Below are 14,918 nucleotides of genomic sequence, written 5' to 3' on the forward strand. Positions count from 1 at the left end.
GGTTGATTGCTCTGGCTGCATTGACGGAGAAAGGGCTGACAAATGCGGTTGGGCTGGCTGAAAAGACAGTGATTACTGTTTTCCTTTGTGGCTGATTGAGGCCCTTGAAAGGAAAAATTTTAACCTTCACCATTTGGTTCAAAAGTATGAGCATATATTGAAATCATTCGTGCCATTTATCCTAGTTCTGTAAACTTGTCAGAACGTAAAAATCACTCTATTTCAAGTAATGTAGGATTGGCATACGTCATTATCATTTTGATTAAGTTGGAGGTTGTATCATTGTGTGCATTATACAGTGTCATTTAAAGCTTTCTTTCCTACAGCTACAGTTACATTTTTATTGCTTATACTATAGAGTTAGAAAGATTTTCATAGCTCTCCAAACCTAACACTATGTGTGTGGTTTGGCAGCTGGTGTGGCCTACAAGCCGCATTTTGTTTGCAGGGTAAAGGCTTATCTGTAGGCCTCCTGGAGTGTGGGTAATTGCACGGCTTGCCATTGGGGAGAGACAGGATTGGAAGCAGTCAAGCGGAAGAATGTTATGCCATCCCATTGCCACCATGTAGCAGAAAGACACAATCCCAGCAGTGCCATCTGGTTGTTGCTATCTAGTCAGCTGGCCTGGCTGCTGGGACAGTGACTTGGCAGCTGGTTCCCATCCTTGACCATTCTTTTGTGTATGTCGTATGTATGTATGTTTTAGATAATTTTGAACATGGGTCAGGGAAATGACTGTAACTAACAAGTAAAGTTCCCTTATTGAATAGGCTCTCATTACTTGAGATGCATTCTGCTGTAGATGCCTGCTGCTGTCCCCTTATAGACAGATGACACATCTGTTTAGGCAATAAAAATAAGTGTTTTCTCCGTAAAAATCCATCTCAGTATGTAGTGAAAGAGAAGATAGGGAGAGTTGTATGTTGTAACAGTTTAAAATAAGTGCTTTTAAGTTATTTCCTGGTTTGGGAATATAAGAGGACATTCAGTAATAAAAAAAAAAGTGTTATTATAAACATTGTATAAAATTTCAATATATATTTTTATTCAAGTTAAGAAAATATTATTTTAAGTGCTTATTGCCACATTATATAACGATAGATAATGAGACATGCATTTAAAATGACAGAATAGAAAATGTGGTCTCATAGCTATTATCTTTAAAATCTGCCTCTCAAATAGCAACCTGAGAGTTAATGTAAGCTGTCTTTATGCCATATGAAGACCCATTAGACACTGATGGTTTCAGATCACAAGTACGCAGCCAGCTCTGTAGGCTATTTGAGACATTTGATTTTCTTCATTCTACAGCATTAATGTGTCAGCATGCTACATAAAACTATGCAGGAGTAGCATGTTGTTCTGTCTGGAATGATAAATGCTTGCAAGCTGTTAGAGATTTCCATAAGGAATTCATCCTGGTTGCTTATATATCTTATTTCAGTTTATGTAGCTACAGAATTTGGTATGAGTGTTGATGAGGTACCACATAGGTATGTATAAAAACCAGGGGGTTTTACTTAATCTTTCTTCAAAATTTGTTAACATCCATGGTATTATTTGTACTCGTTCTGTCTTATCAGTGCTTTCCTTTTGCTTTTATGTAAAGAATTGTTATACTTTCTGCACATTACCTCAAAATTATCAATTATTTTCATAAAAGTAATTTTTGTTCTGTTTTTTCAGATGAAGAAGAAGAAGATGATGTAGTGACTCCTAAACCACCTATTGAACCTGAAGAAGAGAAAACTTTAAAGAAAGATGAGGAAAATAATAGTAAAGGTATCTTAAAGAATTTAACTTGAAAAAGATTTGTTGATTCCTATTAAGATTTCTTTTATTATTTATGTATGAAAGCAGAATAAAATGCTCTAAATCAAAGAGTGAATCAGGTTGCAAAAGAATGTGTGACATTCATTGATCCAAACTAATGATGAGTTGAGCTGATGTGGCTCACATATATCAGAAATCAGAAAAACATTTGTTTTCCAGCTCCCCCTCATGAGCTGACTGAAGAAGAAAAGCAACAAATCTTGCACACTGAGGAATTTTTAAGTTTCTTTGACCATTCCACAAGAATTGTTGAAAGAGCTCTGTCTGAGCAGATTAACATCTTCTTTGACTACAGTGGAAGAGATTTGGAAGACAAAGAAGGGTAATGTTTAATTGCTAAAATTATGGCTTCAGAATGTTAAATTACTTCAGGATTAAGAACGAGAAGTTATAACACCATCTTTTTTTGGATGTGGTCTTTTCTGTAGAGAGATTCAAGCAGGTGCAAAACTGTCATTAAATCGACAATTTTTTGATGAACGTTGGTCAAAGCATCGGGTTGTTAGTTGTTTGGACTGGTCATCCCAGGTAAATTATAATGACACTAGTTGCCATTAACTTATTTTTTCTTGTTTTCCTCCTTTATTGTTTTTTAAATAAATTTTATTGAATTTATTGGTGTGACATTGGTTAATAAAATTATAGGTTTCAGGAGTGCAACCCTATAACATTTCATCTATATATTGTACTGTGTGTTCACCCCCCAAGTCAAGTCTCCGTCACCATTTATCCCCCATTACCCTCTTCCACCTCCCTGCAACTCCCACTTCCCTCTGGTCCTCACCATACTGTTGCCCGTGTCTATGAGTTTCCCTTCACCTTTTATTTTAATTACGGAAACTTTGTTATCATATTCATTGTGTCTTATATACTGTGGAAGAAAGGATTGGAAACATTACTTATATTTAAAACTCAAGATTTTATTTATTCTACAACCCAGTTTTACTAATTTCAATTGCTCTCCAAATCCTTTGGATAAAATTACAACATATATATTAATGAAGTTAAGTAATAAAACATTTCTGATTAGTATAAAAAACATTTTAAATAGCTACATTAAAACATTTGAAATAACTAACTTTACTAATTTAAGGTTGTACTTATTAATGTTGCAGTGAGCGTAACTCTAGAGATACCTTTTTTGATGAAGTGTTAGATATTTGTATTTCCAGAATAATTTGATAGACAATTGAGTAACTAGGAATATAAAAACAGTTCTTATTATCATAGCATTTTTTTTCTACTTGATTTTTGTGAGCAGTATCCAGAATTACTTGTGGCTTCCTATAACAACAACGAAGATGCTCCTCATGAACCTGATGGTGTGGCCCTTGTATGGAATATGAAATATAAAAAAACTACCCCAGAGTATGTGTTTCACTGCCAGGTAAAATCGCCTTTTAACAGTCTTCACCAAGTTAAAAATTCATTAATGAATTTAGACGAGTGACTTTTTTCTTTTCTTGTCAACATGATGATTTCATTGGGTTGGCATTTGCTAAACCACCCCGTATTTGCAAGCAGATGTTAACAGAAAACTGAAGACTTCCCAGCTCCACGTGATCTGCCTTTTGTAGTGTTTCTGACATCTCTTATAATGTTTAATCAGACCTAAAGTTCTTTGCACTTGTGATTTTCTGTTATTGTGATTGATTATATAAAAGAAATCTTTTATAAAATGTCTTTTCTACAGGGAGTTTCTCAGGAACTAAAAATACAATTAGACTGTTGGCCCACTGAATTACTTATACATGGCCCGAGGAGTTGGAACTAGATAGTTTTAAGTAGAAACATGTGTTTGAAGTAGGAAACAGATGCAGAGTTTTAAAGTAGGCTTAGTGGAAGGTTAGAATTTGCAAGCCTATTTTGGTTGCATATGTTATAATCTTTTACTAATATAATAATTCTGAAAAATTACTTAACTGAATTAAAACTAGCATATACTCTATCGTCAGGTTCTTGTTAGAGGCTAATGCAGAGCCAGTTGTCTTTTGACTTAATACTGTAATCAGATAAAATAATTGTTGGCTTCCTTTATAAGTTACTTAAACATTTATGTGAATAATCATTCCATTTGACTTTTAAGCAAAAACTATTCTAAAATAAAGGTAATTTTTTTTATTCTGGAACAAACAATTTCAAATGAAGTTTTTTACTTATTTTCATAATCTCTAATGCCTTACAATAAAGGGGAAGATGTTTCGGATATAGATTTATTTTTATAACTTGTCAGGTTTCTAACATTTTAGTCTTAAGTATAAAAATATTACTTATTTTCAGTCAGCTGTGATGTCTGCTACATTTGCAAAATTTCATCCAAACCTGGTTGTTGGTGGTACATATTCAGGCCAGATTGTGCTGTGGGATAACCGTAGCAATAAAAGAACTCCAGTGCAAAGAACTCCACTGTCAGCTGCCGCACACACAGTAAGTAGAGAGGTTATTTCCATTAGACTTCTGGGCCCCTTCCCCATTAAATACTTAGCAGTGTCCGTCAGAGTCGCCTCAGACCGTGTTTCCTTTGATGTATGAATTCCTCATCATTTAGCAACCAGGAACAAAGGCCGCCTTCTGTATTTTCGGAAATTTATTTTATTAGAAACTCATCTCTCTCCTGAGACAACTTTTTGTTAATCAACAGAATAGCATTGAACTTCACTTTAAAAATGCCGTGATTACACAAGACTGTTTTGATGTGAAACAATACCTGGGATTATGGAGTAAAACATTGTCTTATTTCTTGATAAAATAATGTCAGAAAACCTTAATATTTCTTTCTCCAGCATCCTGTATATTGTGTAAATGTCGTTGGAACACAAAATGCTCATAATCTGATTAGCATCTCTACTGATGGAAAAATTTGCTCCTGGAGTCTGGACATGCTTTCCCATCCACAGGTAGACTCATCCTGGAAAACTTTGAAATTTTGAGGCAATTGTTTGTTATTGTTCAAGTCTATGTAAACCCCAGCTTATGTTTTTCAAAATGTTTTGTAATGGTACTATGGTAACAGTTTATAAACCTCAACATGTGTTAAATATATTTGTTGCTTGTTGTATATAGACTTTATTTTCCAACCTGGTTCATTTAATCAAAGGCAATCTCTGTAAGTAGTATAATAAAAGAATTGTTTATAAACCAATTAACACTAGATTTTTTTTTTTTTAATTACAAGTTTACAAAATAATTGCCTTCATTTTTTCTGTGCAGGATAGCATGGAATTGGTTCACAAACAGTCAAAGGCGGTGGCTGTGACATCCATGTCCTTCCCTGTCGGAGACGTCAACAACTTTGTTGTGGGGAGTGAAGAAGGCTCTGTGTACACAGCATGCCGCCACGGCAGGTACCTTTACACTCGAATCCGCAATTATTCACAGTTCTCCATTGTACAATCTCATTAAAACAAGTCGCCCCTTGTTTAAGTGGAAATCTATCCCCAAGCACTATTATTTGTGACAAATTATTTGAGGTCAGGTATATAAAATTAAAACAAACCCTTTTTAAAAAAGAAAAGGTTATTTTGGGTCCATGTGTCCTGAATGTTGAGGGCTGTGTGCGCCGTGGTTTTGTATGTGTGCGTGTGCTCACAGACGTCAGTGGTAGGAGATGACATTCATCAATTACAAACACAGTGTGCATGTGCCACACACTGACCTTTAAAATTGTAAATAAGATTTTCAGTCATTTTCCCATTTTATTTGGACTTTGAGCTTTCGTCTGTCCTCCTAATAATTGTACAGTAATGTCACAGACACATTTTAAATTGACTAGTATTTCTCCTGCTGTTCAATCTGTTTTGAAATCGTCCAGCTGTACCTTATCAATTGCTTCCTTAAAAAAAATCGAATGTCTAGTTTTCATCGCAAATACAGATCTCCTTCCCTTCAAAGCTTTTGATTTGAAAGTAGCCCAGATTTTCTCTCTTACATGTAGCATCCCTTTGTCTTCATTTCAGCACCTCAGATTCGAACTTTCGAGTTCTGTAGTCAACAGTGTGATGTTTATGATTCAAAATGTACTTCCTGCTTTAGTAGTGCTGTCAAATAGAGTAACACTCCGTTCAAGTTATTCTGATGTGTTATGAGCACAGAGTTAAGTTTGTTGAAATTATGTCAAAGTCTAATATATAAACCATAAAAATAATGGCTTTGTAAGTGGTCATCTTACAAGAGATTTCCCTAACATTTTCACTTTTACAAAATAGCAAAGCTGGAATCAGTGAGATGTTTGAGGGGCATCAAGGACCGATCACCGGCATCCATTGTCATGCAGCTGTTGGAGCAGTAGACTTCTCACATCTTTTTGTCACTTCATCATTTGACTGGACAGTAAAACTTTGGACAACTAAGGTACCTAAAGACACATGGCTGCTCATTTGCTTAGGTTTCTGACACAAGGTGGTGCTCTAATACTACATAGGAAAGATGAAAAGCTTCCTAATAGCTTAGCTTGATTAACTGATAGATCAAATCCGATAAGTTAGAAACCAAGTGAACTATTATTGGAGGTCGTAGTTTTCATAAAAGTGTGCTGACAAATAGTAACTCCACACACAGAGTCTTCCCTCCAACTCAGGCTTTTCAGGCATAGAACTGTCCACCCTGCGCTGAGTTGGAGAAAAAGCCCCTGAGTATCTCGCATAGTGCCTCACATAGCTGTCACAGAGCCCAGCACAGGAATCATACATTTTTCTCTTTGGAGAGCTTTTAGAGGCTTGCTCAGAACCACAGTGTTTGATAGAGCTGATGGAAAATGGAGAAAAGACAGATAAAAACTGATGTACAGTAAGTCCTGTATGGTTAGGCTACACATAATAAACTTGAATCATTAAGAAAGTGTATAAAGTTATGGATGCTTATATATTTTTGTTTTCTACAATAAATAATTTAATAGGGGCTTGGGTTTTGTTTTTTGTTTTTGTTTTAATAAGCTTTAGTTATTTGAAAACCCCACTTAAGTTATAAAGTGCTTCCCGATTCTCTAGCCATTCCAGGTACATGTGACATGGCCTTGCCTCACTGAGAGTCTCATGGCAAATCCAGCTTGGGAATGTTACTTTCTGTGATAGGCCTTGTAATTTCATTTGACTCTAGTTTATTTTCAAGATTTTATTTATTTTTAGAGACGGGAAGAGAGGGAGAAAGAGAGGGAGAGAAACATTGATGTGAGAGAGAAACATCGATTGGCTGCCTCTCATAAGCAACCCAACCAGGGACCGAAACTGCCACCCAGGCATTTGCCCTGACCAGGAATTGAACTAGCAACCTTTCACCTTGCGGACGACACCCAACCAGCAGAGCCATACCCGTCAAGGCTGACTCTATTTTAAAATTAAAAGCCTTGTCTTTGCTGTCTAACTTTTCTGCAGTGTTACATTGTTGCTTGGGAAAGCTGTATCCTTGGAATATCAGGTTATATTTGAATTAAGTTAAATTTTAAGCTATACTTTTCATGTTTCCATCTGCCCTATCCTAAACATTGACCTTTTAAATAATTCACCATGAGACAAAGTTCAGAGACCTTAACTGATTCTTCCAATTTTTTTTTGATTCTTCAATTTTTTTTGAGAAAACACAGTAGTCTTAAGAGATGTTCTTTGCTGTTACAGTGAACTTATATTTGTTAATTAAATACTGGCTTCAGAAAATTGGGGTGAAGTCACTGTTCACTATTATCCTTTTCTAATGCTTTCAGTCTAATATCAAGTGAGTTAGAAGACTTCACATCTAAAAGCTTGCCTTTTAAAATCAAACATTTTCAGGTTTGGCATTATCAGGTAGAAAAACAGTACTTACCTTAAGTAGAATGAAGAAAACATATAGGAAAGTGTTTAACTCAGTGTCTAGCATGTAAGAGGCACTTACCAATGTTCAGTTTCTCCTTTTTTTCCCTTTATGGGAATCAGACAGCTCCTGAATGCAGTGGTCTATTTCCTTTCTTGGATCGTTCTTGAAGTTTTGTTCTGTTAATGAGTCTTATACGATGGGAAACCCCCAAAAACTCGGAATTTATTTATAAAAAGTTGTGTATTCTTACATGTTTAAAACTTCACTCACCTTCAAAGTACTCTCCATTTGATGCAATACACCTATTGAGACATTTTTCCCCACTGCTCAAAACAATTTTTGAACTCATCAATTTTGATGCCTTTTAGTGGTTCTGCGGTTTTTTTGTTTCACCTCTTCTACATCAGCAAAATGTTTCCTTTTGAGGACTCTTTTCATCCAGGGACACAAACAAACAAAATATCGCTCAGGGTGAGATTGGGTGAACAGGGGAGGGTGGGTCACAAGGATCGTGCTGTTTTTGGTATGAAACTGCTGAACACTCAGTGTGGTGTGGGCAGGTGCGCTCGTAAATCACCCATCATGAAACCGGAAAACGCATTGAAAGAGCCTTCAAAAAAAATTCACCAAAGCCAAACACAGCCTCTCATAATAATGCCAGCTGGCGCACTGATACAGATGGGTTCCTAGAACATTCACTTAGTGAGGGAAGCTTGTACTACAAGGGAACTGCCCTCCAGAAGATAATTTGTTTTTTGTGGGGTCCCCCCTTGTAGAGTGGAAAAGAGAAAGAAGACCCTGTTACATTCATGAACTTACAATAGGGACTCTGGTTATTAATTTAGATCTACCCAGTTACCCCAGAAAAATACAGAATTACTGTATTCGTGTCCTAGCGATGCCAGAACAAATTACCACAAACTAGGTGGCTTTAAACAACAGAAATTTATTCTCATAGTTCTGGAAGCTGGAAGTCCCAAATCAAAGGGTTGGCAAGGTTGGTTACTTTGGGAGACTCTGAGGGAGAATCTGTGCCTCTGTTCCGCGCCTCGGTTCTCAGCTTCGGGTGGTTGCCAGCAATCCGGATTCTACCAGTGTGTGATTTACCAGCAGCATTTGAAAGTTCCCTCTGCTCTGCATCCTTGTCAGCACTTGGTATTTGCTGCATTTATTTTTCAATTTAATCATTCCCATGAGTGTGGTCGCATTATATTGTGCTTTTAATTTGCAATACCTTGAGACTAATGAGGTTAAGTACCTTTCCATTTGTTTATTGGCCCTTTTGTGAGGTGTCTATTCAAGTCTTTTTCCATTTTTCTATTGATAATCTCTTCTTTAAACTATGTAGACCAGTACGTATTCTTAGAGTTAAGCATGTGAATGTGATTGTGTATAACTTCTGTTTTAAGTCTGATGTCTCAGGACCATAAAATTGCCTGAAAATGGGATGTTCTTGAAGAAGTATACAATCACCTCAGGAGTGGTAGACCCTTACTGTGGTGGTTCTTAATTATTAATGTGTATCCGAATCGCTAGTGAAGAAACAACAAAAACACTGATGAAGTGCATTGAGGGTGAGGCCCTGCATCTGGATTTTTAAAAAGCACTATAGATGATTATGAACTTCAATTGGGTTGTTGCTAAGGAGAATGATAGGAAAATAATGATCTTAAGAGGGGAAAAAAACCTCTTAGTTTCTGTTTTAGTTTAAGTTTTGCTAAAAATGTATTTTCTTAATTACAAACAAATATTAATTTTTGGACACTAAGGTAATCATGCTGGTCCTGACGGGTGTGGCTGAGTTGGTTGGGCGTTGTCCCAGAAAAGGAAGGGTTGCCAGCTTGATTCCCGGTCAGGGCACGTGTCTGGGTTGGGGGTTCAGTCCTGGTCAGGGCTTGTAAGAGAGGCAGCCAATCAATGTTCCTCTCTGACATCGATGTTTCTCTCCCACTCTTTCTCCCTCACTTCCCCTCTTTCTAAAAATAAATACATGAAATCTTTTTTTAAAAAGGATGGTCATGCTATTAACATTTATTGTGATATCTGAAACTTTCCAATTCATATTTTTAAACTTCTTACTATGGAAAATTCCAAATAGATATAAAAGCAGAGAGAAGAGTGTAACTATTATGTTTGAAGCAGGATCCAAGTGAGGTCTATGTATTTGCAATTGTCATACCCTTTGAGCCCCTTTCTTAAAATAGGGCTTCCTTTCCTCCCTTCCCTTCTTGCTTTTTCTTTGTTGTTGAAGAAGAAACCAGCTTGGTTGTCCTATTAGGTTTTCTCACAGTCTGGATTTGCACTCTTGTGTTATTGTTCATTTTGTTGTGTGTAGTTATAGATTCTTTACACTTCCAAAGAAAGAAGCGTACCCTCAAGGAGCACTTGGTATCTACCCTCCAGGCCTTCCGTCGATGTCTCTTCAGTATCTTTGGTCATCTGAAGCTCATCCTGCGGTTATTTTTCATGCTCCCATGTTCACAAGAGTCTGTCTGGTTATGAAGGTCAATTTGGCTGTATATAAAATCCATGATTTACATTTTTCTTCAATTACAATGAGTATGTTATCCTGTTGTCTTCTGACAAAAAAACGTCAAAAAGACTGGTGAAAATCTGATTTTCTTTTCCTTACTTGTGACTTGGTGTTAAAAAACCTGGGTTATCAAATGATTTTTTTCTTTTTCTTTAAAGAGTCGATTGTCCAAGATACACAGGATATTCTTTTTATGTAGCTTCAAGCTTTTATTTTAGGCCAACTCTTTCGAATTAGCATTTTTTTAATTCTGTTGTGGTGCTTTGGCTTTCTTCTTCAGGGGCTGCCATTACAGTATATCTTTGCTAATCTTTGTCGTTTCTTTATCTCTTTTTTACATTTTTAATAAATATTTTATTTATTTTTAGACAGAGGGGAAGAAAGGAGAGGGAGAGAAACATCAATGTGTGGTTACACTCGTGCACCCCCTACCGTGGACCTGGCCCGCAACCCAAGGCATGTGCCCTGACTGGGAATTGAACTGGTGACCGTTTGGTTCACAGGCCTGCACTCAATTCACTGAGCCACACCAGCCAGGGCTATCTCTTTTTTTTAAATAAGTGTTAATGAGATAATTCATATACCATAAAAATTTAACTTTCTAAAGTGTACAATTCAGTAGTTCTTAGGATATTCACAGAGGTGTACACTATCTACTTTTAGAACATTTTCAAATTTCAGAAAGAAACCCTGTACCCATTTGCATTCATTGCTTGTTTCCCCGACCCAGCTCTTTCAACTACTAATCTACTTTCTATTTCTTAGGAACTTATTATTATGCACAGTTCATGGACATTTCATGGAATCATACCATATGTGACTGGCCTCTTTCACTTTGCATAATATTTTCAAGGTTTAGCTCATGTCCATACTTATTCCTTCTATGGCTGAGTACTATCGCACTGTATGGATATAGCACTTTTTGTGTTCATGAGTTGAACATTGGGTTGTTTCCACTTTTGGGTTATTATGAATAATGCTGCTTACAAGTCTTTATGTGTATATATATTTTCATTTCTCTTGGGTATATACCTATGAGAAGAATTGTTGGGTAATATGTCAACTCTAATTAGCATTTTGAGGAACTGTTTTTCAAAATAGCTACACCAATTTACATTCCCCCCAGCACTCTGCGAGGGTTCCGATTTCTCACAGCCTCACCACCAACACTTATGATTACCTGTCCTTTATGGCCATCCTAGTGGGATGAAATGATATCTCATTGTGGTTTTGATTTTTAGTACCCTGATGTATGATGAGCATATTTTCAAGTACTTACTTGCTGTTTATAGATCTTCTTTAGAGAAATCTATTCAAATCCTTTGCCCAATTTTTAATTGGGTTATTTGCCTTTTGTTAATGAGTTGTAAGAGTTTTAGATACAAGTCACTTATCAGATATATGATTTTCAAATATATTCTCCCATTGTATAAATTACCTTTTCAGTTTCTTGAGGGTATTGTTTGAAGCACAAGAGTATTTAGGGGGGGTTGTTTGTGTTGTTTTGTTTTAATTATTTTATTGTTGTTCAGTGACAGTGGTCTGCATTTACCCCCTACCACTCCCCCTCACCCCAGCCATCCCCACCTCCCTCCCTTGCTTCCACCCGCCCTTGGTTTTGTCTGTATGTCCTTTATAGTTGTTCCCGAAAACCCTTCACCCTTTCCCCCCCCATTATCCCCTCCCACCTCCCCTCTGGTTACTGTCAGTTTGTTCTTAATTTCAATGTCTCTGGTTATATTTTGCTTGCTTGTTTGTTTTGTTGATTAGATTCCAGTTAAAGGTGAGATCATATGGTATTTGTCCCTCACCGCCTGGCTTATTTCACTTAGCACAAGGCTCTCCAGTTCCATCCATGCTGTTGCAAAGGGTATGAGCTCCTTCTTTCTCTCTGCTGTGTAGAATTCCGTTGTGTAAATGTACCATAGTTTTTTGATCCACTCATTTACTGATGGGCACTTAGGTTGCTTCCAGTACTTGGCTATTGTAAATTGTGCTGCTCTGAACATTGGGGTGCATAGATTCTTTTGGATTGGTGTTTCATGATTCTTAGGATATAATCCTAGCAGTGGAATTGCTGGGTCAAAAGGCAGATCCATTTTTAGTTTTCTGAGGAAATTCCATACTGTTTTCCACAGTGGCTGCACCAGTCTGCATTCCCACCAACAGTGCATTAGGGTTCCCTATTCTCCACATCCTCTCCAACATTTGTTGTTTGTTCAGAGTATTTAGTTTTGATGTAGCCCAATTTATCTACTTTTTCTTTTGTCGCTTATGCTTCTGGCTTCCCATCTAAGAAACTGTTGCACAACCCAAGGTCGCAATGATTTACTGCTGTGCTTTCTCTTACAAGTTTTACAATTTTACCTCTTATAATTAGATCTATGGTACATTTTAAGTTAATTTCTGTGTGAGGAAGGAGGGCGTCCAACTTCATTCTTTTGCATGTGCATATTCAGTTGCCCCAGCACCATTTGTTGGAAGACTTTTGCCATTTAATTGTCGTGACTCCCTTATTGAAGATCTGTCATGATAACCCTGTACGGGATTTGACCAAGGTACTCTTCTGTCCCCTATTGTCTACAAGTAAAATGAGTTTTCCTCTACTTTCAGGAGGGAGGGAATGGGCAAAGATAGCTTATCTAGTTGCATTGTCTAGGTAAAAGCTCGGTCTTCTGTGTTTTTTCCGAAGTGGATATATGTCTTTCTCTATCTGAGATAATGCCTTTTCCGTTCCCTTCACCACGTGTGTCTGAACCTTCTCTTTCCTTTGTCCCTGTTGTGCTGTATTCTACAAGTTGGATTCTGCTCCTAGCAGTTTTTCTTTGGTGAGACTTTGTCTTGAAAGGACGATTTGGTTTGTTAATTTTGAGTCATAGCACTCAGGCTGCACCATTAGACCTTATTTTCAGCACATGGAGTCTGTTTGCATTTGTTTACAAATGGAATTGTGTCAAACTCCCTCACAGTTTCTGCCGCTCCTCTCAGATTGGCCCCCATGCTGCCCACCAAACGTCTGCTGTTGACTGTGAGAGGCTCTTCTGTTCTCCAGCTTTCAGAAGCTCTCGGGCCTTCCCACAGATGCTCCTACTCTGCAGGTCTCACACTCGCTTACATTTGGAGCTTTGTCTCCTGATTTTGGTGTAGAAGTTGTCGGTGAATCTTTGGTTTTGTTATGCTTTGTCTGGGTTTATGAAAATATTTAGAGAAGATTCAAAGACTACAGTGCCATTACTATCATCTTTCCAGAATCCTCTCACTGACAAATGTTTTTAAAGTAACTTCTATTCCTTTTTGTAAAAGATACAGTGTCTATAAGTTAAAAAGAAAATGGAATCCAGTAGTTGATTCTTAGTTCCGTAACTCCCAATAATTTATAGTGGAACAAATTACAGGAACTTCTTCTAAACTGAGTTAAAGATCATGAAATGTTATTGTACCTGTTGAATGTATGTCGTATTTTGACTGTGCTAAGAATCAGCTTTTCCCTTTCAGAACAACAAGCCTTTATACTCATTTGAAGATAATTCAGATTATGTTTATGATGTGATGTGGTCACCCACCCACCCAGCCCTCTTTGCCTGTGTGGACGGCATGGGGAGGCTGGATTTGTGGAATCTCAATAATGACACAGAGGTAAGCAAGGAAATCAGAAGAATTGCGCTGAAAATAGAAAATTGGAGATTTATTGAATAATTTGTGAAAATCTTTTCATCCCAAGGAATGTAAAAGGGCTCTGTGAGTGTAGCATCATCACAGAAACCAAATAAGCTTTGCACCCTAAATAACAAGCAGCATGCCATGCAGAACCGAAGGGAGGGACAGTGTGGTGAAGAGCATTTCCTTTTACTTCTGAAAGCACCACGGTGTCTGTCATGTCCTGGCAAAGTCTCATTCATAAGGCGATGGGAAAATTGTTCTATTCATAGACCAGAAAGCAGAGAGTTTCAGAGTCTTAAAGTATGTTAACCTTAATTCTGACTTTCTCAATTCTCTTAGCCTTGATAGAATTGTGTATCATCCATACACATTAGTCTTAGCCTGACTTATTAGAGTAAAGAAAGGATGTATTTTGAGGACTTGTTCCATGAAGGAGTGAAAACATTGTTACTATTAACATAAAATGAATATAGAAACCATCAAATTTCCTAATTGCTATACCAAAATCACTTGTTGGCAATGAAATTTAACTGCAGCTAGTATTTATTTTTATCCATGTATATTTTTACCAGCTTGGAGAGGCTTAAAGATATTCTTAGAATTCTCTATTGCTTTGTGGTGGTAAGAAGTGATGGTAGCAGTTATATCAGTAACGGTTGAGGAGAAAGCCTCCTGGTTGCTTTCCCACATCCTACTCTTGCCCACATCCTACTCTCTCCCACATCTCTTTATATTTGAGTCCAAATCCCTTGAAGTAAAATAGTTGGTTATAGAGGGCAAGGAAGTTATACATCAGAAATGTAAAAAAGTTAACACTGTGCTAACTACTAGTTTAGTGCTGTGAGGAGCATTCACATGCTGCCAGGGAAAGATAGTGAGTCCTAGCTAGTGATGGGACTTGATTATACATCGCTGGTTATTACAATGGTACCGATTCTATTTCCTTAGTTTGGTGTTAGAGATTTGTGGCTACAATTAAATTTAGATCTCCTCTATTAATCATAACTCAAAGAATACATCTTAATTATTATATTTCTGTGTAACAGTTTTAACATTCTGGGGGGTTAAATTTGTCATTTGGGGATGACTGGTGTCAATTAGATG

General features: G+C 37.1%; 1 protein-coding gene across 7 annotated transcripts in view; it reads left to right on the forward strand.

Annotated features, from left to right (window-relative positions):
- The window catches only part of DYNC1I2 (dynein cytoplasmic 1 intermediate chain 2), a 50,497-nt gene that overhangs the window by 32,373 nt on the left and 3,206 nt on the right, over positions 1 to 14,918 (forward strand). For all 7 annotated transcript variants that reach the window (XM_024561517.4, XM_024561519.3, XM_024561524.3 and 4 more), the window contains 9 exons: positions 1,688 to 1,783; positions 1,994 to 2,156; positions 2,263 to 2,362; positions 3,096 to 3,221; positions 4,115 to 4,261; positions 4,618 to 4,731; positions 5,045 to 5,178; positions 6,040 to 6,184; positions 13,650 to 13,790. In XM_024561517.4, coding sequence (XP_024417285.2) covers positions 1,688 to 1,783; positions 1,994 to 2,156; positions 2,263 to 2,362; positions 3,096 to 3,221; positions 4,115 to 4,261; positions 4,618 to 4,731; positions 5,045 to 5,178; positions 6,040 to 6,184; positions 13,650 to 13,790 — 1,166 coding nt within the window. The remainder of the gene's footprint in view (positions 1 to 1,687; positions 1,784 to 1,993; positions 2,157 to 2,262; positions 2,363 to 3,095; positions 3,222 to 4,114; positions 4,262 to 4,617; positions 4,732 to 5,044; positions 5,179 to 6,039; positions 6,185 to 13,649; positions 13,791 to 14,918) is intronic.

This window comes from Desmodus rotundus, chromosome 2, assembly GCF_022682495.2.
Source record: "Desmodus rotundus isolate HL8 chromosome 2, HLdesRot8A.1, whole genome shotgun sequence".
NCBI classification, from domain to species: domain Eukaryota; kingdom Metazoa; phylum Chordata; class Mammalia; order Chiroptera; family Phyllostomidae; genus Desmodus; species Desmodus rotundus.